General features: G+C 40.1%; 2 protein-coding genes across 4 annotated transcripts in view; one reads left to right on the top strand and one right to left on the bottom strand.

Annotated features, from left to right (window-relative positions):
• The window catches only part of WDR83OS (WD repeat domain 83 opposite strand), a 287,886-nt gene extending 283,119 nt beyond the window's left edge, over positions 1-4,767 (bottom strand). The window contains exon 1 of one of the 2 annotated variants that reach the window (XM_044084730.1): positions 4,567-4,767. In XM_044084730.1, the coding sequence (XP_043940665.1) occupies positions 4,567-4,616 (50 nt within the window). In that variant the 5' untranslated portion in view covers positions 4,617-4,767. The remainder of the gene's footprint in view (positions 1-4,566) is intronic. The other variant, XM_044084729.1, reaches the window with a different exon arrangement.
• The window catches only part of WDR83 (WD repeat domain 83), a 346,786-nt gene continuing 327,305 nt past the window's right edge, over positions 4,025-23,505 (top strand). Inside the window, exon 1 of one of the 2 annotated variants that reach the window (XM_044084728.1) lies at positions 4,025-4,256. In XM_044084728.1, coding sequence (XP_043940663.1) covers position 4,256 — 1 coding nt within the window. In that variant the 5' untranslated portion in view covers positions 4,025-4,255. Of the gene's footprint in view, positions 4,257-4,891; positions 5,606-23,505 lie in introns of those variants that run through there. The other variant, XM_044084727.1, reaches the window with a different exon arrangement.

Below are 23,505 nucleotides of genomic sequence, written 5' to 3'. Positions count from 1 at the left end.
TCACCCTAAAAAGGTCATAACCACAATTGTGATTTATATTCCACCTGGTAATACATCTGCTAGCCTTGAAGACTTCTTATCTTGGTGTTCTTCCACATACTCAACAAGAAACCCTTATTCTGGGGGACTTCAACCTAGATTGGTTCACCTGTATATCAGAACCACCAAGTAATCTAATAAATCTCCATGGCTACCAGCAGCTAGTCCAAATTCCAACTAGATGTGATAAAAAAATCTAAAAGGGAATCCATCCCTGACTGGGTCCTAACTAACAACCCCACATTGTACCCCCACACAGGCAGTCTCCCAGACACCTTAAGTGACCACAACATAATATACTTTATACGTAGTAGAACAAGCATATGCAAAACCACTAACTATATATCCACTAGAAACATAAAATTCTCTCCTGTGGTCCTCAACACTTTACTCTGTAACTGTGACTGGACCCCCCTAAAAACCCTCCCACTTGACTAGGCTGTAGCATATTTCAACAAAACATTTCTACAACACCTAGACACTGTCGCTCCATTGCGCAAAATCAAGGTTAGAACCTCTACAAACCCCTGGCTCAGTAAAGAAACCAAACAAATCCTCAAGTCCAGAGACACTGCCTGGCTTTACTATCAAACACAAAGCCTAAATAAGTACCAAGAACTGTGCAACCATGCAAAAAAATGCATTAGGCTGGACAAAAGATCCTACTACACAACATTACAAACTAAATACCAACACAACCCGCAAAAAATTTGGACAAATGTAAACCAGCTACTAAAATCCACCCAAAAGGCTACCCCCAAACCAACCACCCCTGACACTAAAGTTCCCATCGAAACACAATTCAACTCCCACTTTGTGAACTCAATTCTATCCTTAGTATCACAGGACAGTTGCTTCCTCACTATCCCCCCCCAACACAAATGACACTAATACAAGCTTTACCCTCAAAACAGTTTCCACCACTTCAATCAAAAGCATGCTCTCCAAACTAAAAACCTCATCAACAGCAGCCGGCCTACTCCCCAGCTATTTCTTGAAACTCACAGCAGATGCTATTGCTATCCCAGTCTCCACTCTCATAAACAGATCAATTGTTGAAAACTATGTGCCCAAACTCTGGAAAATATCCTATGTTACACCCATACATAAAGGCGGGACCTCCACTGAACTTAATAACTACAGACCCATTGCTTTACTCTCCCCCCTGGCCAAAATCCTAGAAAAATGCATCCATACCCAGATGCTAAATTATCTCCTAGACAGCAACATCCTGTCACCTACTCAGCATGGTTTCAGACCTGCTCATAGTACCACTACAGCCCTCCTCTGCTTCACAGACACAGTAAACCGTCTCAAAAATGAAGGCCTACAAGTGTCAACTCTTATTTTCGATATGTACAAAGCATTTGACAGTCTCACACCAAATCTTGCTAAACAAACTAAACCAATATCATCTATCAAATTCCACTCTTACTTGGTTCCAAAGCTACTTAACTGACAGGTACCAAGCTGTGAAATGGGAAAATTCTCTCTCTCCTCAGCTGCCCATAACTATAGGAGTCCCACAGGGTTCTATCTTAGGACCACTACTATTCACAGTCTTCACAAATGACCTCCATACCTCCACACAGCATGCATCTATAATTCAGTATGCAGGTGACACTACCTTAAACTGTGCTGCACAAAACATTCCCACCCTCCTGCAAACAACTCAACTAGCATTCTCTGACGTTGAAAACTACCTTACCAAAGCCCAACTTATCCTCAATCCAAAGAAAACTCAGCTTATGATTATAACCAGTTCTAACAAAAACACTTAACAGTCAATTCACTACCTACTCCACAAATGCTACTCCAATTGCTCCAGTGGCACAGGCTAAGCTATTGGGAATAACCATAGACTCCCACCTAAAATTTGATAGTCATCTCAACTTAACTATTAAAAAAAGTACATGCCAAACTGGGGTCACTCTACAGTATCAAACCATTTCTTACCAAGAACACAAGATCAGCCATTGCTCGCTCCCAACTTCTATCCACCCTACTCTATGCATCTCCCATTCTGACTAATCTCAACAAAACTGAACTAAGCAAAATGGAAGCCTGCTAGAACAGAATTGCCCGCTTTGCTGCAAATTGCTCATATAGAACTCATCATTGTACTGCTTTCAGACAGCTCCACTGGCTTGAACTGCCCAACCTCCTAACCTACAATCAGCTCTGCCTCTGTCATTCTATTACCTCCCCAATAAGTGTCCTGCCCTCAAAAACCTAGTACAACATCACCCAGCCAAAAGGCCTCTTAGATCATCAAGCAAACTACTACCAGAAGTCACCAACAGCTACAATAGCTTTGGAGATGCACTATATAATAGTTCAGTGGCTAAAGAATGGAACTCTGTCCTTACTAGCATTCAAAACACATCATCCAAAGCCTCCTTTAAAGACCTCATCAGGCAACATCTCATGCAAAGTTGGCAGTGCCATGATTGCTTACCAGGCTAGTGAAAGCGGATAACATATACATACTAAATCTAGAGCACTTGACAATAGTTTTCAATCTTACTCACAAACACTGGCTAATCAACAATGTATGTACTTTACCTGTGTACTATGTATGTATTCTACCTATGTTCCAAATTTCAGCTGTACACCACAAATCTATTAATTACCTTTATTTTTAAAATTAATATTTTTTTGTTCTCTCCACTGTAACTGTTTATGTGCCGCATATTACTGTAAAAACATGTCTCTTGTAATTTGTGTGTATACTGATAATGTCTAAATAACTAAATGTGTCTGTAATTTTTCTGTGTGGAGCTTTTCTCCCAGGGCCTCTGCTGAAAAAGGGCCTTTTCGGCTCAGTCAGACACCCCCAGTTAACAAATGTAAAATAAAATAAATATAGTGTATAAAGCTGTTGGTGGCAAGTGTGTTACATGACTAATTTCTTTGTAGTGTCTCTTAGAAGGCAATGGTTTACTTGTGGAAATCAAGGGGGTGCTTTCTGCGAGCAGCGCAATTACCACTTATTCTGTCTGAAGAATCAGTATTAGGACTTACTTAAACTGTGCAACCCCAGAAGATGTCCGCATTAGCTGGGGAAAAGTGAGGAATGCAGCACTCCCAATACTCAGGGCAGACTTAACATCATTTAGGATAGCAGTAATTCAAAGAGAAGTAAACAAAAGACTTAAGCTTGTTGGCTACAAGTAATCAATGGCTCTTGTGCTACCTGTCACAAAAATTAAAAAATGCATCAATATGATTAAGGTAACATTTGAAAAAGCCCATTTCTATAGCAGCACAGTAAAATGAACTAAAAAAAGAACACTGGGGTGCAAGGAAACATTCAAGTCAGACAGTTAATTTAGAAATGTGTACACCTGTCAATCGCCACAGCATAGAAGGTGTGGAGGATGATTTGCTAACTTATGCTATAACCATCTCTTTTTCATCCCTTTTCTGCAAACACCCCCTATCTCCTCTCTCTCTAGGATACACCAGGCAGATTATTATACTTCTGTGTGTATATTTACATACAAACTTAGGCTCAGCAGACATGGCTGGGATAATAGTTATTATTAATAACAACAACCACAACAACAACAATAATAACAACCACAACAACAATAATAATAAAGGTCTTTGTCTCCCAAGCACATACTGTAGGGTACAATCCACCTGCAGTTAATGGCTCTTTGGAGTTCGTATGTTCTCCATATATCTTGGTGAGGTTACTACCCCCTAAAAAACACATGCTGTGTGATTACACCTTAAAATTAAGTATGCCAATGGAATGCAACTAATACTGAATAGAGCTGTGGGCAGCAGCAGACTGCTGCAGCTGGTGGCTATCATGGGAGCAGGTGTGTAAATCAATCTCCTGAAGCTGCAACGGTTGTGCACAATATTCTCTAGATACAAATATCACAGACAACTGCCCTCATGTCAGGGTTAGCCACTCAGTGGTATTAACACAGGTTCAAACTGGTTTAGTCATGCTGACTAATGGCACCAAAAAATGAGCACAGACATTTTAAAGCTGGATGCAAACTCAACCTCCAAATGTGATGAATTATGTGAAATAAAACCTGTAACAATCAGGCATTACTATCAAAGAAGGTAGAACAATGCCCCTGAAGGGAGAGAGGCGGTGACAGCTGACTCAACACCCCAACTACCTTATACAAAACAGGGAAAGGAGATGATGTGATGATGGTGTGTGTATGTACATTTATATCCCAAATTTGGCAGTAAGTAAAAGTTAAACATTTATTTTATTTCACAAAATGTATAGTAATTAACATTCTTTTATTCTGCCAGTGTCTCAAGTTTATAGTATTAACATTTTACAAATGTTCCTGATTTTTTTCTGGGTTTATCCCCGATTCTGTTGAAATGTGTCCCTGATTATTTGAGAGCTATGTTTTTCTACGGTATTACGAGCTATACCTATTAGGGTTGACACACCACTCGATGGCTTATTATTGCCATATTAGTCACTGAAATATTCTTTACATGAAGTTCTGTAGTTATACTCAGTACTGAAATAATCGCACTCACCTCTGGATTTTATTTGGTCGCCGGGGGTCAGACATGTTGTTGGTAAACATTTCGAAATGCTTAGGACCAAACTTCTAGAACTTTGTCGTGTTTCACAACTGCACCACGTCAGAGACAGCAAAAACACTTTCTGATTCAACGCTTACCCCACCTTCACCTATGTCAAACACATTCAAAAAACCTCAACTCTACCTGAGAGAGAATACTACTCGCATTGCTTCCGGTCCTTGTAGTTTAAACGTCCGGTCAGCAGCGTTACCCTAATTTTAGTTCCAAAATTTTAATTTAATTAGTCCTAATAAAATCTGTGACTTAAGAAATTTTACTTAGTTTGTTGACGTGTTTTTTGAAAAAAATATCTAACGCAGTACGTAAATATATTCCGCGTAAATATAATTTAGGCATTCTACTTGTGTAAAAATCTTGTCAATGCGGAACAAATGCGCTGTACGTTTGTAGCCTGAGATACTATGTTCAGTTCAGTCAGACAGGTTTAGGTTTAAAACAGGAAGAAGCGTGGTTAAGTTATTGATCATTACTACACATCGTGTTACAACTGCGTCCACTAATTTGAACTTTTAGTTGTGTGGTAATGATAATGTTTGATGCTGCCATTAGCAGTTCATTCAGCTATAATTTGAAATTTACAGTTTCACTTAAAGACCAGTTAGAAATGAGACCACTAAAAAGAAGTTACAATTAAGAATAATGGGGAAATGTTCGTTTCATTCAAGGGAAGATTTATAAAATGATGACTGGAATTACAGACAGACGTTGATCCACAAGAAAAACACATCTGATCAAGTCTACCTTCTTTGTAACCGTTCTTATTTCGTGCGCTAGTTCCTAGTGCATTAAAGTCCTTAGCGTACTCCTTAAAAGTGAAAACACAACACCGCTAAAGCAATCACTGGCATTATTTTGTCTCAAGTAAATATGGCATTTCCTTTACCGGAACCGAAGAAACCAGAACTCCCGTCCAAACTAATCCGTACTATCGAATGCAAGCAGGGGGCAGTCCGAGCGGTTCGTTTTAATGGTGAGTGTGCTGTGAATGCAAGTTAAATATGCGTATTAACTAACTGCCCCTGAATTTGCTCAGTAACATGCATGCTTTTAAAAGAAAAAAACAGGGGTGATGATGATTATTGCCAGATTGAATTTAGTCTATAATATGTTTACATTTTAAAACCGAATATTAAGGGTGATGTTGATATTACTGCACAGTGCTTATGGGCAATGCATGTTAATGATTTCTGTACTTTCACCTCTTTTAGAAGACTATTTACATCCTGTATATCCAGGAAGAACTATGATTTCTATTTTCTTATGATAATTTTCTTTAAGAACAGTAATGTTAATTAATAGAGATCACTCATGTCTAGCTCAGCTCCCTTATTCTGGAACCCCCAGTAGGATTGTGAAGGGGTAGCACAGCACTTTACCCAGCCGTAATTCAGAAAAATAATCCCAGGACTGTTTTAAAGAGCAGGGCAGTTCCAAAAAGCTAGAACTCCCAGTAGGAATGTGAAGGGGTAGCACCTTACCAGCCATAATTCAGAAAATAATTCCAGTAGTTCTGCTTTAAAGAGCATGGCTGTTCCAAAAATCAGTGAAGAAGCCCCTACTACCTCAGATCCAACAGTCTGCCATTGCATTTGGATTTATAGCATGCAGCTTCCATGGTGTGTGTAAAAAAAAAAAAAAAAAAAAAGTTCTAACCAAATATGTAAAATCTATGACAAAGCGTTGCATTCTTCAAGTCTAGACAAATCATGAGCTGTTCATCATCTATGATGGAGCCCAAGTGACCTAAAACAGCTCTCTAATAAATGAATTTTCCTATCCTTCTTGAGTGCATTAATTGCTGCTACACTCTATATATCGACTGCTTGGAGCTCCACTCCTCTTGCCAACCTGGTTTTACCATGGTCTTTTGATAAACCTCTCCTTACACTCTCACATATCCTAGTTAATGGTATGTATGATAGAAGACTCATCTGGAGCCTAATCATAGTTTCATAGTAGTGTACTAGGCTATCTGCCCTGGGGCATTTACAAGCCTAGCCAACAATGATGTGGCTTACGCCACCCCGTATTGTATAGTTGCGCCTCTCTATTAGTGACACATGTGGGACCCCATTATTTAGTAAACTATACCTCTGTCTAGTAGTGACACTGAGGTGACTCCCGGGGTAAACTTACGATCTCCCATCCATGCATCGAGATTTTTCTTGAACAGTGCCAATGAAGGGCTCTGTCTCACATGAACTGGGATTTTGTTCCAGAGTACTACTAATGAAACTGATCCCATAAAAGAAACTCAGCTTGATTGGGTAATTGTACCTAATATCTCCTTTGGATGTGGTTAAAGAGACACTGGACTATTTGCTGTGTTAGGCAGTTTGTCGATTTTATGCTGATTCGACATCACCCATGCCTCTAGCTGCCAACTCCAACATCATCAATGACCTGTGGAGCTCATCAGCAATTGATCCATCAACTCTGAACCACCGTTAGTTATTGCATATCCGAAGGTGCACCATGATATTCCCCTTCTTCCTTTTAACAGATTTAACAGCCTCCTTCCATTATTTCCTTGTAGAAACCTAACCCACAGCATTCCACAACCATATCAGTTTCATCTGCAAGACCATGTAGTAAAATAAAAATCCAGCCTTGCTAATCTTCCTCATTCCCATGACAAAACCACTTTATTCTAAGTAATCATTGTCCTTTTTCTTACACAAACTGTAAATGCACAGTTTTAAGTTGTGCAAACAAATGTGGTCAAGGATACAGAGTCAAAGCCTGAAACATATGCAGTGCTATAATAAGCATTTTTATTGCTGACCACATCTGGTCCAAATCAAATATCTAAAACCTCCAATTTTCCAGTTGTGTCTTTTACATATATGGTTGCAGAATTATGGTACCAGATATACTCATAAATGTTTATTTATCCCATTACCCTACATAGATAGAAACATATCCATTAAAACTCTAAGATAGAAACAGTGAAAAACATCAGAATGATGGAATCGGAAATGGATTTTTGAAAGTAATAACTAAATGCTTCAGTCTTTATTACAAGAAAAACGTCATCAGAACGATACAGGAGTCAAACATTTAGTTTAAATAAGGGGAGATAAGCAAGTTACATGCAACCAGCCAATCTTAAAAATCACAATTCTGAAACTCTGTGGTCCAAAATATATGTAGTATTTACACAGCCATTGAAACCTGTGAAGAAATTAGCTTTAAGATGAAGTTGCCAACAACGCTTTCTAATTTCTGACTCAGTATCAACCTACTAACAAAAAAGAAAATGTCTCATAGCTTGGTCTAACTGCTGAATATTTCAAAATAACATTATCTTTGTTTTTGGCTCTGATGGCATACAAAAGTTTGTGTACTCTTTGTGATAGTTATTTGCCCACATAAGAGGACTTATGATTAAAGTGGCATTTACTACCCAGCATCCTGTTATAGTTAACCCACATGCAGATGTTCCTATTTGCTATGAATCTGCAATGTTTGCATCGTCTACATTCATAATTGCAGTTTGGTTTATCGAACATTGTTGCTCTCATTTTTGAAAAAGTCGATCAGATTTGCTGTTTTTTTAACAAATTTTGCGGCTTGCCCTATAATTTCTTCTAATTCCTGCTGCCCCTGTAAAATCTTGAGCTGTTTTGAATGAAACCCTAATGACTTACATGTCACCTGTGAAATAGCAAGTCAACTGTCAAATAAAATATAATTTGTCAACATTTTGTTTACTGACACTATATATGAATTATTTGATTTAATTTTGAGTAAAAGTTACTTTTGCTTCAGCAACAATTTCTAAGACAGTGTAGAAATATGTAAAGTCAAACAATAAAATGCTGTAAAGAATAGCAGAAGCTTTGGGTAGCTATTAAGTTGAGATGATAAAACTGCAGAGATTAGATGTTCAAATTCAACCGGTCTTTCCTTAGTTTTAAGTTTCTCAAAAAGAACTGTTTTTAAAATAGTACAGTTTGAAGACGCAGCATGCAGAGAAAACCTGAGATTGTTTGCTATACAAGAGAAACTGGAAAGAATAGATTGTGTTATTTTTATGAAAGTACAAGTAAGCAACTCCACTGGTATTCCGGGCAGGATCTGTTAACTGAAAGGGCACACTGTGTTTTCCCAAATCTGACTATGAAAAAGAAGACAAGAGCCGTATTAGTAAAGTTGTAGTCATGATGTGAGAAAAAGCTTTTATTGACAAAATTGTGGAAAAAGGGAAACTATTAAAAGTTGGGGATACCAGAGTGTTTTTGAAAAAAATGTACACCAGGTAGAAGGGAAGCATGTTTATCACTGCGGTCAGGGTATGTCAAGAGGCAGGTGTGCAATTCAAGTTGCTACAATCCAACTGTTTTTAGAATATTTTTTCTCTGAGGACCTTAAGACATTTTTGAATGGAAAGCAGGCTAAAGAGGAAGTAAAAAAAAGTTTACCCATCAAAACAGTGAGCCTTCTGACAATAAAAAAGGCTGTAGAGAGAACCTGACAGTGAAACATTTTCTAGTGTTCCAAAGGGTAGTGATTCAGTAGCAGAAAAAAGCATAGACACTAACTAGAAAAATTAGTAGTACTTTGGACTAGTTGGATGGTCAAAATTATGAAAGAATACTGGCAATAATGCCAAAATAGTAAATGCACGGAAGAATTGTAAAGTGACATTGCCATAAGATGGAGTTTCGAAATGAGAACTGTGCTTCTGCAAGAAAAAGTGGCTAAAAGAATGGATATTTGTTGACTGTGTTAAGTTGGTGAGAGGATGCTAAAGCATCATTCCCACTTGGTCATTAATGTTTATAAGGATAAATGAAGGGACTGAAAATTTAACTGCAAGTAAAACAAGTTTTTGTTCTTAGTAATATGTGCATAATACATTTCTAGAAGTATGTTGTATGTTATTTTGTAAAGTGGTTCTGTATCGTATGCTTGGATATTTTAAATGTGAGGTGGGGAAAGTCTGATCAGTAACTGCTGTTTTATACTACTGATATTAAGTAAAGAAAGTACTTTTTTCCTTGATTGTAATGTCTCTGGGGTTTATACACTTAGAATAAAGGCTGGGTGTAACTAGTATAATGCTGTGATCTTGGTCTACTGGGGGGATGTAAAAGTGTATTGATCATGTTATATGTACATTAACTTTTAATAATTTCACCTGGTATTATATAGGTGGAATTATAGACTAATGTTCTTATTTTATCCTGCAGGTAAGGATTTTCTTCTTTTTTCCAAGCAAACAGGCTAGAAAACTGAAACCATGAAAAACGGTAATGTTCTAGCATTTCAAAAAAAGCTATTTCTTGTATTTGTAAAATTATTAGCTGTTTTTTTCCACCAGCAAAGGCTTTCAGTTGGAGACTGTGCATCTACAGGTGCAAATAGTTTAGCAGGAAATGACTGAACCATGTGCTCTGAGACATTTGTGTAAGAAACACTTTAATTAGTATTTAAAGGGGAACTAGTAAGTAGGTGCACCTCTTGTTCTCTGAGATTCCCCTTTTCCAGTACTTTAACCTTTGACAACCCTTCTAAATAATTCCTATTAATTCTTTCTTTTGTCTCTTTCGGTCTTATTTCTACCATATGTTTGAACTCCATTTTCGTTTTAGCCCATTCCCTGCTATTCCTTTTGAAGAAAGCCGAGTGCTAAAGGAAAATAATGGAGTGACTGCGTAATACGCACGCATTTAGAAAAGGTTGCTGTTCAGCATTTCTTTTTTGATAACTCAAGAGCACAAAAACTGTTGGCAGAATGACTAAAGCAACAGAAAGCAGAAAGGGTTGTCACCAAACTTGGTGTGCCTAGACCAAGATATCCACAGATCCTGTAGAGGTATTAGCATTATTTCAGACATTCTGTGGAAGTCTGTATGAAGCAGAGATATGGGAAACCAAGAAAAGACAACCTACTGTAAAATTAGAAGTAAAAAAAGAACTTCAACCCAAACAGGTTCATCTCCGATTTGAATAGCTGCAATTGGGAATCTCTCAGACAGCTACCCCTTGAAGACGCAGTCAACTACTTCAAGACCACTTTTCTGAATGTTCTAGAGGGTGCATGGGAGTTTAGTACAATCGGAGCAAAATCTAACTGTGCACCGTGGCTTACTAAAGAATGTAGATCCTTACTCAAAGCTAGAGATAAGGCTAGGGAACAATTCAACAAACACAAATCCCATATAACAAGACAAACATTCCTAGAACTGCGAAATAAAACTAAGAAATTAGTAAAGTCAGATAAAATCAACTATTACCTCAACATCCAGAAAATACACCATAATAACCCTCAAAAAGTCTGGACAGCAATTAATAATATACTCCTGCCAGGCAAATTGGCTACAACTACCCTATCAACCAACAACTCTGATAGTATGGTAAACCAAAAGGAGCAAAACTAAGAAAATACAAAGCTAACTGGACGACCAGGAAAGTAAAAGTAAAATTTTATTGAGCGCTTTCATCAATTTTTAACTATGACTTCTTCAGAATAAAATCAAGTTACACACTGAGTCTTGTATAACCAGTGCAATAAATCAATTAAAAAAGACTATAAAAGGTACATCCACCTTTAAAGGTACAGGCTCTCGTAATGCATTTTACTAGCAAGTCATATAAATTTTGACCATAGGTATTACATCTCTTTGTAACTATATTTTCATAACCAAGAACAAATAAAATCAATAACATTCTTGTCAGTCATGGTTGTAAAAAACATGGAATATTTAAATGCAAAAGTCTGCTTTTAATTTTAAAAAACTAAGTGAAACCATACCATTGAGCCTTGGGCCAGTGGTGGCATTGACCCTCAGTTGCCATAATAGTTCTTTATACTCCAGCAAATGGTCAATAGGGCCACCCCTTTCGTCTATGACGATCTGTTCAAGAACTATAAACTTGAAATAGTGACCTGGGTGAAGGTTGATATGTTTGGCTAATGCATTTGTAATATTACATTTATCTATATCATAAATATGTTGATAAATGCGGATTCTAAAAGCATTATTGGTTTTTCCGATATAGAAGCACATACAGGTCTGACAAATGCTGGCATAAATGACTTTTTTGCTGCCACAATTAACGAAGTTTAACCTTTCTGCACTGCACCATCAGATTCAGACAAGCGATTAGGTGCTTCTGCAATGTCCACGGGTTTTGCATAGGTGTTTGCCTCTTGCAGAAAGAAAATAATGTAAATTAATCTGGGTAGAGCAGTCAGAAACATAACTTCCTGATCCTACAGAGCTGCACAGCTAGAACTTGGTCCATAACTGCACACAAAAAAAATGTGTATTAATGAGCATCAGAAATTATCCTCCTCGCTCTGCAGGCGTAGAGGAATAAAGTCCTGACTATGGTCCAGGTGACTTGGGTTCGACTAGCAACTGGGTGACTGATGGATTGGCAGGGAAAAATTAGGATGTCCAGCTTGGTGGGGAGGGGGGGTGTTCATCGATGATGCTTCCTAAACAGAAGCATGGTTCAAAGAGGGAAGTTACCATAGGACATATGTCAGTGAGAGCAGAGGAGGGGTTGAAACAGATAGCGAACCCTGATGATGCCCACTGATTTCCTGCTGGTCCCAGTTTGGATTCTGGCATTGGACCAGGGGGGTGAATTGGACTGCCAGTAGACCCAGGGCATGAGGCACAGGAAGGCTGTTAGAATATGGAAAAAGGAAATGTTTCCCTTATAGCTAAAGCCATTAAAAGGATTGCCTTTTATGTTTGTAGGCAGAAAAATAAATAGTGAATTATATAGGCTTTTTACAAGTTGAAGAAGCTCTGGAAACAAAAAAAACTTGGTTGGCTTTTTCAATTTATGGCTCACTTTTTTTAAAAAGGAAGCCGAACAAGCTCATGCTGTCTTTGTAAATTTAACAGGATCACATGTTTTCACTGTTTCAGGCAGCCCAGCCAGCCTGATATTATTTCTGTGTGTTCTGTCTTTTAAGCGTGCAAGCTTGATTTTCAGTTATGCCACTTCTATCTGCAGATCCTAAATTGAATAGGAATGGCTGCTCAGTGCTTTCTCTGTCTGCCTTGCCTTCTTTTCTCAGTACCAACATATGCCTTTGTGTTAGTATCTTGGATTTGCACTGCTGAGAAAGAATTACTAGGCATAACTTCTTCCATCCTTTTGTTTCTGTTCTATACCGGGTCTGCCAGTACAGATTACATGCCTTGTGACTGAAATTGGGATTAGGACACTACTGCTTTCACTTTTCTTCCTATAGAAAGTGATGAATCTCAGCATTCAAACTTGTCCAGTGCACCTCTATCCAAAAACCACTCAGCCATTCCTTCCAGGACACTGTTGACTGTTACTACTGCAAAGTAATAATATTTCTGGGAGGAGAGCCTGCAATGCCTTACTTCTTAGCAGCCTACCTTCATTAGAGGTCCCAGCATCCTTCTATTCCTGTCCTGGTTCATAGGTGTATAATAGCCTAATAACTACTAGGGCCCTTGAAAGCCTAGATGTGTAACCCATGTGTGACACATAAATCTGATTTATATTTGAGTTATAGGGAGTGATTTAATGACTGCCTCTGTCCATCACAGACACTGAAGCCAGACTATGGGCGAATCCTTTTTATCATCCTTCCCCTTAAACTCCTCCTCTCTTTCTCCTTTCGTCCCTCCCTTACTCTTCTATTCAGTGTCTTTATTCGCCTACCATTCCACTGCTATTGTCATTCTATGCCTATTTATAACATACCTAGCTTCCAAATTACACTATACATGATTGTTTTCCCCAGTGAAACTCCGTTAATATTACTAAAGTAACAATATTTATATGGATATGTCTGTCAAAACACTTCTATACATGCTTGTCAAAACACTTGTGTAATGCTTTTTATATGTACATGTTTAACACTTGTGTAAACTATTAGAAACTTAGTAACCATGGAGCTTTTCTCCCCAGGCCTCTGCTAAAAATGGGTCTGCTTAGACCCAGTCAGACTTTCCCGGTAAACAAATGGAAAATAAAATAAAAATAAAAATTTCCGATTACCCATCAATAGTTCCAAGTTGTGCTTAAATAAGGGTAGGGAACGACTGTGCTTTACATGGCTGGGAAGCCTGTTCCAGAGAATGAGAATTCTCTGAAAAACATATGTCTCTCCAAAATGTCCTTTTTGTGTTGCAAGCAAAATGTAGGTCTTTTAATCTAGTTGTTTGAATGCTGTTTGTTTTTGTGCAAAAGATTCATCAAAACAAGGTCCAGCAATACCTTGTGTGCCAGGCAAAGATCACATCTCAGAAGTCTGTGTGATACTGAGTAAAGAGGCAGGGCTTTGAGGCGATCAGTGTAAGACATTGTGTTTACTCCCTGTATTCTTTTTGTAAGGAACCTTTGTGGACATTCCAGTTGCTGCATGTGTCGGGTCAGGTACATATTGAAGGGGGCATTATAATCCTATGATGGGCCTAATAAGGGCCAAGTACAGTGATATGATGACCTCTCTGGACCTAGATCCCATGCCCTTGCTTATACGTTGAGCAACATAGACAGATTTTCTTACTACTTTGAGCACATGCTGGTAGAAGGCTGGGTTACTATCTATATGAGTTCCCAGATCCCTGACTAGTGAATCATCTTTTAAGGATGTTTTATTGATGAGGTAGTTACCCAGGGTGGTGGAGGGTCTAAGTGGTAGCAGACTTCCCTATCCCCAAAAGAAGTCTCCAGCTCATCCTGTGCAGTTCCCCGTGCTCTCCAAAGTAAGAAGAGGTGTAGCCCCCCCCCTCCATATGTCCTGACTCTGCACCTGTAGTGGGCTGTGTCTGGTACAACTCCTTCCTGTAAGTGGCATCTAGAGGCATCCTCATAAGATACCCAAATATTGCCACGACTCCTGTCAGTGCAGAGGAACAGTGGTTGTGTATCGAGGTCACATGACTCCTGTCAGTGCAGAGGAGCAGAGGTTGTATATCGAGGTCACATGACTCCTATCAGTGTAGAGGAGCAGTGGTCGTGTATCGAGGTCACATGACTCCTGTCAGTGCAGAGGAGCAGAGGTTGTGTATTGGGGTCCTCTTGGATTACCAAGCTTCTTATTTAAGCACAGAGAGCCAGCCTAGCTACCCTGTGAAAGAACCTTCTGTGTGCCACTTGCATTTGTGATCTCTGCTACCCTCACCTAAAGCCATAGGCCTTGGGTAGTAAGTGTGTAGGCTGACTCATAAATTGAGAACTTCATTTTCTGACTTGGGTCTTCTTTCACCATAAAAGTCTGGTATACCACTTGCATTATTGCTGCCACTGCAGTCACCTGCTGGTTAGTCTTCCAGTTCAATCTGGTATCACTTGTGAAAAAGACCCTAAGATACTTAAACTCCTCCAGCTGAGATATGTCATCCCTTCACCTGCAAAGTCAAAGTTGCTGTTTTATAGGAGAGTACCATGGCCTCTGATTTGGAGATGTTACTTTATTCCAGTTGTTTCATTCTCAAAAGTGAACCACTCTGTTGAGAAGAAACAGTTATATGAAAGATCAGCCTGGAAACATTAGTGTGTGCATGTAAGACAAAAGTTGGAAGTACACATTCAAAAAACTGTCATGTATAATAGGTGGGACCAACAGCTTTTTATCATAATGGCAACTCTATCCATAATATTTTGTAATGTAAATGGCATTACAGTTAGAGACTAAAAGGAAAGAGTATCCTGTTATGTTATAAATTGCAGAGTGCAAATAGAAATGCTGCAGGAGACGCATTTGGAAAGAAATAAGCATGTGAATTTGACAAAAAGAATTTCAGGATAGACATTCAGCAGAATGTCCGGGACAAAGCAAAGGGGAGTAATAACATGAATTGCTAGAGGGTTTTCAGTAGTGACAGAGTGGGAAAAAGACAATAATGGTAGATTTTTGGTAGTATGGGGCTATTGGCAAGGAAGGAGGGTTACACTGGCATGTATTTATACTCCACTAAAAACTGCTGTTATGGAGTTTAAGAAAATTTTGGTAGAAATAATCATCTTTCAGCAGGGAATATTACTTATAGTTGGGGTCTGGAACTTGATTTGCAATAGTGAAGATGTATATGGGGACCTAGAACGGAAAATCTGACAAAGACAGTAGATTTCTGAAGGAATTTATGAAAATGTTTGGTATGGAAGATGTATGTTCAGTAGTAGGAACTCAGATATTATTCCTCAAGGTGCAGTAACTGGATTAGACTGAATTATTTCACAGGAATATCTGCATTGGATTGAAAGCTTCAACACCCATCCAATAACTGTTTTATATGATGCACAAATAAAAAACTAAGATAAAAACCTGTAAATAGTCCCAGAGTGGTGTTAAAATGTAGGAAACACCAAACCGTGATGAAATAAACATTTTTTTTTTAGTCTGTAGGCGCTGCTCTCCTTTAAGGAATGGGTAGTGGGAATTATTCCAGAGCTGTTAGGGACGACAGAAATATCTTTACAGGTGATAGCTAGTGAGTGGGATAAAATGAAAATGGAGTTTAAAATGGGGAGTAAATAAAAAAGAAAGAGATGTGGTTAAAAAGTAATATGAATTATTTAGATGGGCTGACAAAGGTTAAAGTATTGCAGAATAAGGGAAATCTCACAGATAAAAAGAGATACAAAATATATGCTACCTATAGTGGAGAAGATATTTTTGCAGACAGACAGCTAGCTAGAATAGAATGTACATAGTCTCAAAGTCAAGCAGTAAAAACACAAAACAATCTTTGTTTGAGCTTTAAGTTGTCACATTTATTTAGGGTAACGAGTGCTTTCATCTGTCAGACTTCATCAGATACAGTGTACAAATGCACTCTGTCAAATGCTTTCTCTGCACCAACAACAGTGCTATTTTCTTATATTCTGCTTCCCTCAGGATCATCAATGTTCTGTTAATGATGTCAAATGTTTGCCTCCCCTCCACAAAACCACACTTGAATCACTTTTGCCATTGTTTTAGCCATTATAGACATAACACTTTATAATCATGATTTAGTATTGAAATGGGCCTGTATGAAGCTGGATCTGATGGATCTTTACCCTCCTTTAAGTATTACACCCACCACAGCTTTCTTCCAGGATGATGGTGCTTCTTCTCCTCTTAAAATACTGTTAAATCCTTCCAGAACTTTATCACTTTCTTCTCTCCTAGCTTGCAAACCTCAAAAGTAATACCATCTTTTCCTGGAAACTTTCATGTAGATTGAACCAGCCTATTCAACTGTGGGATAGATAAACCTCTCTGTCCTAGTGAGGAGTAAAGCTCTTAAAAAGTGCGCATATATGCACAATCCTTTGCTTAACACTCACTTCAGCCATCCAGAAGATACAGATGTGATTATATGCCCAAAGCTTCCATCTTTACAATGGAATAAGTGAGACCAAAGTTGACCAGGTGTGTAAGATAAGTCAGTGATACCTGCTACCTCAGTGAATGAGGTTGCAAAGGATACATTCTGCCAAAATGGACATGCATTGTGTGTTGAAAGATTTGTTTCATTTTCTGTTGGCTCTGAACCTCTTTCTGGAAAATAAGGTGGAGTAAAGGGGTCTGAAGGAGGTGCAGGCCCCAGGGTGGCATTACTTGTCACCCCTGACAAAGTGAAACTTCCTTGTTTTGTACTTTCTACTCTGTCAGAAACCTGAAAGGCTAAAACCATAGTCTTCCTCTCCACCACTGGGCAAGGTGGATGAGTTTTTGTGTGTCTTTTCTGAAGTTTGTGATTAGGCAAGGAATCAGACTGGTTGTACATTAATCTTCCCTGCTATGACAGGGAAAAAGTGTCTGCCATCAACTCCCCATTATCATTTTGCACCATATAGATAATGGAGGGGGTTCTGCATTCTTGTAGGTTCTATTTAGTTTGATCTGTAGGGGGGGTCTACTCCCAAACAAAAAATATCACATCTGAATTCCCATCTCCACGAAAAGACTAAAATGGTGGCTTAAGGAATCTGGCTTTACATTCCAAGAGAAGTAAATTAAAATGACGTTGAATGATACACTGGCCTATAGCATGCCATCAGGCCTGCATTCCGTCGCTGCACAGAGGGACCATCGCTTGCTGCCTTATAAATGTTTGTTTTCTTGTGCGGAGCCCTTACTCTAAGAAGGGACCACTTAACTTGCATCATGAAGGAACTGAAGGGAGCTATCCAACCAGAAGCAAAGCAAAGCATCCATTTTTGGGACCTGCAATGGGTTCTGCTGGAGGAAGGGAAGGACCCACATTGAGAGTGACATCAGTAGCCCACCTGTCTAGAGACTGCTGATCAGGGTTTGGCATTAAAGAAGGACTTTGAGTTTGTGATGGTTCTGTAGCTGCTGGCACCTCACTATAGCACGTCACCTACATTCTCAGGTGTGAGAATAGCACATTATGTTTGTGGCTTCCATGGGACCCAAGAGGTGCCGGAGTAACAAGCTTGGACGATGCAGTAAATCACCATTCAGATTGCCAAGGCTATGATGTCCTGTGCTCCTCCGGCTGGCAGGAATGACTGACCCTGAAGATGATTCACTTTTGCCCTTATGCAGGCACTCCTTTGAAGTTGAGCTTACAGAGGACCTCTGCCACTTTATGGAAATCTCCAAGGAGTTCCCCCAATGGCTTCAGCAGAAGCCAGTATTCCAGATGACACTTTGGAAAATCTGAACACATGAAGCTCCTTATTCAAAACCTTCTCCACCATAGCTGGCAGCATGGGAAACATTCTGGGCATAGAAGAAAAAAAAAATGGCGGCATTGTGCATTAAAAACAGTGACCTCCCAAAATGTAACCGAGGAACCCGTGTACAGGTCCTTTTCCCAAACTTTAACCAAGGAACTAGTGTACAGGCCTTGGATGCTCATATGTCAGAAGCAGTCCATCAATCATGCCAAACAGCACCATCAGTCACTCTGCTATGCATGGGCACGCATCCCTGTAGCTTTGCCACCTGGAATTTAATGCACCAGATCTGGATTTTGAAGTTACAGTAGTCCAAGATGAGATGGAAATCTCCTAGTCCTGATGGAACAAAGAAAAGATGGGGATAAAGCTCTTTGGCCTTCTCTGAAGGAATGTCAGGCTGCCCAGCTCTTTTGTAGAGTCTGGGACTCTTGCAGAGACAGGCTATACCATGAGCAGAGCTGTTTGCTGGGGAGAACCTAATAGCTCTAAGGTCTAGCCATACACGACAATATCATGAAACCAATGATCCTTGATGGCCACCCAAGACAAGACATATTTGGAATACTACCCCCCCCCTCGATTGTCCTGGATGACAGTTAAAACTTCAAATGCTAAGCTTTTGGAATCACCTTTCTGAGGGATTTGGCCAGCACAGTAAGAGGGGGTCAACTCTGTCTGACATGTAGAGGCATCTCATCCTAGGAATGGGCCAAGGGGCATAGATGTGAAATAGAAACTTTCTTTCATGGTTGATGCCTGTTTACTTTTCTGAATATCTTCAGCCAAGTTCTGGGAGGCCTGACCAAAGAAGAAATCACCTTGGAAAGGGACATCCAGAATGACCTTTCTGAGCTCATCCTTAAGTGAGTAGATCTTGAGCCAGACCATCCAGTTCAAGTACATCCTGAATATTTTGCATGAACCATGGGTAACTACAGTCCAAATTATAGCAGACAAGATAGAAGCCAAGTTTGGAAGCCAGGATCCTAACCTTATATTCCTTTATTCCCATACAGAGGAAGGTCTGCAAGCTTCTGAACAGTCTGACCCACTAGAAACTAGACAGATGAAACAGACAGTTGTAGGACCTAAGCTAACTTGGCAGTGAAGAATACCTTTTTGCCAGGATGGTCCACAGTCACAGACTCCATCTCATGCAGTGAGGTGGGTAAAATACTGTGGGTTCCGGGACCTGTACTGGGCCCAGAATCACTAAACACTGAACATGAAACATAAATTAAACATAAATAGAATAAATAGAAATTACTGCACGTGATAGAGTGATAACAAACAGTAATAATAAAGATTATGTAACTGCTAGAAAGTAGTTGAGAGAGCGAGACCTTTAACTGCACAATGTGAGAGACAGCTACTTAAGTGGTAGGTTCTTAAAACACAGCAGAACATGGCCTTCCTGAAAACACTAGAGGGGATAAATGTATCACCAAACACCATCATACTAGGTGACTTCAATTACCCTAATATAGACTGGGAACACTACTCAAGCCCAAACACCCTAGCCCAAAAGTTCCTGGAATTCATAAACTCAAATGCCATGGAACAACTAGTCACCATCCCCACAAGAGGAGATAACATACTTGATCTCATCATCACGAACATGGGAGCACAATGTTCAACACCGGAGGTGTACCCCTCACTGGTGAGATCAGACCACAAACTAATCTCGCTGGAGGTCCTCATCCCACCCCCACCTGAAATAAAAAAGACCACAGTAAAGAACTTCTCAACAGCCGACTTCACACTTCTAAAGACTAGTGTGGTCTCCTTTAAGGCCCCCAAGCCGGCGGAAAACAGTACTCAAGCCGCTGAATCACTTACAAATGCCTTCTACCAGCACCTGCAGGACTGCATGGATAAGGCAATCCCAAGCAAAACAAAGACTCTTTGTACCAAAGGCAAGCGTCCAGTCTGGTGGACCCCAGCCATAAACAAACTTTACAACAAAAGGAGGAAGCTACTACAAGATAGAGCAAAATCCTTAAAAGGTAAGACACCCTTGATCACTATAAGTAAAAAACTAAGAGCTCTCATAAAATCATCCAAAGCAAATTTCGAGAGAAAAATAGCTAAAGACTCAAAAGACAATCATAAGGCCTTCTTTAGCTATGTTAGAAACCTGGGAGGAAACTCCCAGATATGCTCAGAGCTAGTTCAAAATGATGTGAAGATTACTGATCCTACAGACATTGCCAACATACTGGCTGACAGGTTCAGTGCAAACTTCTCCCCTCCCCAAAAGGAGAGATATCTATACCAAACGATTGCAGCCCCCAAACATCTCCAGCGCCCAAGTGAGAACTGCTCTCTCCAAAGCAAAAACACAGCATCCATGGGACCTGATGGTGTCCCCGGCTGTGTGCTCCATGAACTCAATGAGGAATTAAACCCACAGCTAGGACAGCTGTTTAATCAAAGTCTTACCTCTGGATACGTACCCAGGGAGTGGCGCACTGCAACTGTGGTACCACTTCACAAAGGCGGTGCCTCCACCGACCCTGGAAATTACCGCCCATTAGCTTGACAAGCCTTATCTGCAAAGCCATGGAGAGGATCATAATGGACCTCATAAATAAAGACATAGGGAATTTGCAGACTTTGGATCCAACCCAGTTTGGCTTTGTCAAAGGCAGATCATGCCTTTTAAACCTGGTTGACTTTTTCGAAACAGTCACCAAAGCCATTGATGAGGGAAAGGCAGTCCATACAGCCTACCTTGATCTGGCTAAGGCCTTCGATACAATACCCCACTCGGGTATCATTGAAAAACTCATCAGCTTAAATGTCAACCCATACATCACAAGATGGGTTGCAAACTGGCTGAGTGACAGAACCCACAGGGTCAGAGTTGCTGGCGCCATGTCAGACTCAAAGCCTGTCACAAGTGGTGTCCCACAGGGCTCAGTCCTGGGCCCACTCTTGTTTGGCATCTACTTTTCCAAGTACAAGCAAACACAGGAGGGTTATGGCTGACAAAGTTTGCAGATGACTGCAAACTGGGCCATAGTAGAAAACACATCTGATACAGATATCCTTCAGAAGGGTCTCACAGAAACGGATAACTGGTGCCAGAGCCACGGCCTAAAGTTAAATGCCAAAAAATTCATAGTCATACCCTTCGGGAAAAACAAGGTTACCCTAGCTACCAAATAGGTGGCAATCCACTGAGCACAGAAGAAGTTATCAGGGACCTGGGGACCCAGGTTGATAGTAGTCTGTCATTCAACACCCATGTAGCTAAAGTAGTTAGGAAGACCTTCTACATTGCCCACCTTATCATGAAGGGATTCTCATCTAGATCAAGGGAGGTCATAGTCTCCCTTTACTCATCACTCATCAGACCAATGATTGAGTACAATGCCCCATTCGGAATGTATCTGACCCGACACTTGCAGCAGCTGGAGAGGCCACAAAAGTTCCTCACCAAAAGGATAAAGGGTCTCAAAAATCTGTCCTATGCTGCCCGACTGAAAGAACTCCAGCTCTATTCAGTCGCTTACCGCTTGCTCAGAGGTGACCTTTGCCTAACTTACAAGGCCATGTCAAACCCAGATTTGATGAATATGGTTCACCTCAAAAAATCTAGATCCATCAGAGCCACAAGGGCGGGAGACTTAAACCTTGACACGGCTATTAATAGGACGTGCTGGAGGGATAGATTCATCACCCAAAGACTCCCTATGCTGTGGAACAAAATCCCGGTACATGTGAGGCAGAGCACCTCGCTGGCCTTGTTCAAGAGAAATCTTGACCAGTGGATGGGAGATCACAGATATACCCCAGGGATTACCTCAGTGTCACTGCTCGACAGAGGCACAGCAAAATAATGGGTATAGTTCCCCATACTAAAGGGGTGGCGTAAGCCACAAAACGATGGGCTAGGCTTGTAAATGCCCTCGGGCAGATAGCCTAGTATGAACCTATGAACCTATGAACCTATGTAAGCAGGGGATTGAGTCCCAGAGCACTGGAGATGCATCCTTGGAACAACCTAAAACCCCAAGGAGAGACAGCAGAGGGTGAAGAATGGAGGATGTGGAACCATTAACAGTTTCATGTAGGGCCAGTTAAACCAAGACCAAAACCTTCTAGGGGTTATGAAGTCAGACAGGCAGCCAGTGACTGCTGTTGTGGACCAGCATAATACAATCACGATGAGAAGTACGAGTTAGTAGCCAGGCAGTGGACTTCTCAGGTAGTTGCATGTGATCTGTCTCTGAATCCAGAAGCTGTAGGAACAAAGAATTATAGTAATGCGACAGAGAAGACATCTTAGTGTGAATAGCCGTGTTTAGTTCCTGGAGTGGCCATATTTGCTTGTAAAGTTGATATTCCTTATATAGGAGCACAGAGATTTAATAGCTGACCACCTGCTTCTTGAGCCAGAGTCTCTTCTCACTAGTGACTCCAGAGCTTCACAATTTAGAGAGAGATTTAAGTGTGCTAGAGGGGTTGAAGGCAGGAAGATGAATGTTGCACATACAGCCATTGAAACGGCCATTAAGGTGTTGAATTTAAGTTGATTATGATTGAGGCATTAATGGCTACAGTCCATAGCATTTATCAAGGCATTCAGGACTGCATCATTTCCAGGGGAAGGCAGATGTGCCGTCCATCCCAAATTTAGCCACCTCAGGTAGATGAATACCACTCCTTCCAGTGTTTAAGGCTCTTCAGTCATCTACAGTATCTCCCAACTTTGGTTACAGATTTAGAACTTTTATACTCCTTCCATTGCCACTATACAGTATCTCCCAACTTTGGTTACAGATTTAGAGCTTTTATACTCCTTCCATTGCCATTATACAGTATCTCCCAACTTTGGTTACAGATTTAGAGCTTTTATACTCCTTCCATTGCCATTATACAGTATCTCCCAACTTTGGTTACAGATTTAGAGCTTTTATACTCCTTCCATTGCCATTATACAGTATCTCCCAACTTTGGTTACAGATTTAGAGCTTTTATACTCCTTCCATTGCCATTATACAGTATCTCCCAACTTTGGTTACAGATTTAGAGCTTTTATACTCCTTCCATTGCCATTATACAGTATCTCCCAACTATGGTTACAGATTTAGAGTTTTATACTCCTTCCATTGCCATTATACAGTATCTGCCCAACTTTGGTTACAGATTTAGAACTGGTATACTCCTTCCATTGCCATTATACAGTATCTCCCAACTTTGGTTACAGATTTAGAG

Source organism: Protopterus annectens, chromosome 9.part0, assembly GCF_019279795.1.
Source record: "Protopterus annectens isolate FY-2018-M chromosome 9.part0, PAN1.0, whole genome shotgun sequence".
NCBI lineage: Eukaryota > Metazoa > Chordata > Ceratodontiformes > Protopteridae > Protopterus > Protopterus annectens.
Note: the sequence above shows the minus strand (reverse complement) of the source record. Positions and strands in the feature narration are given on the sequence as shown.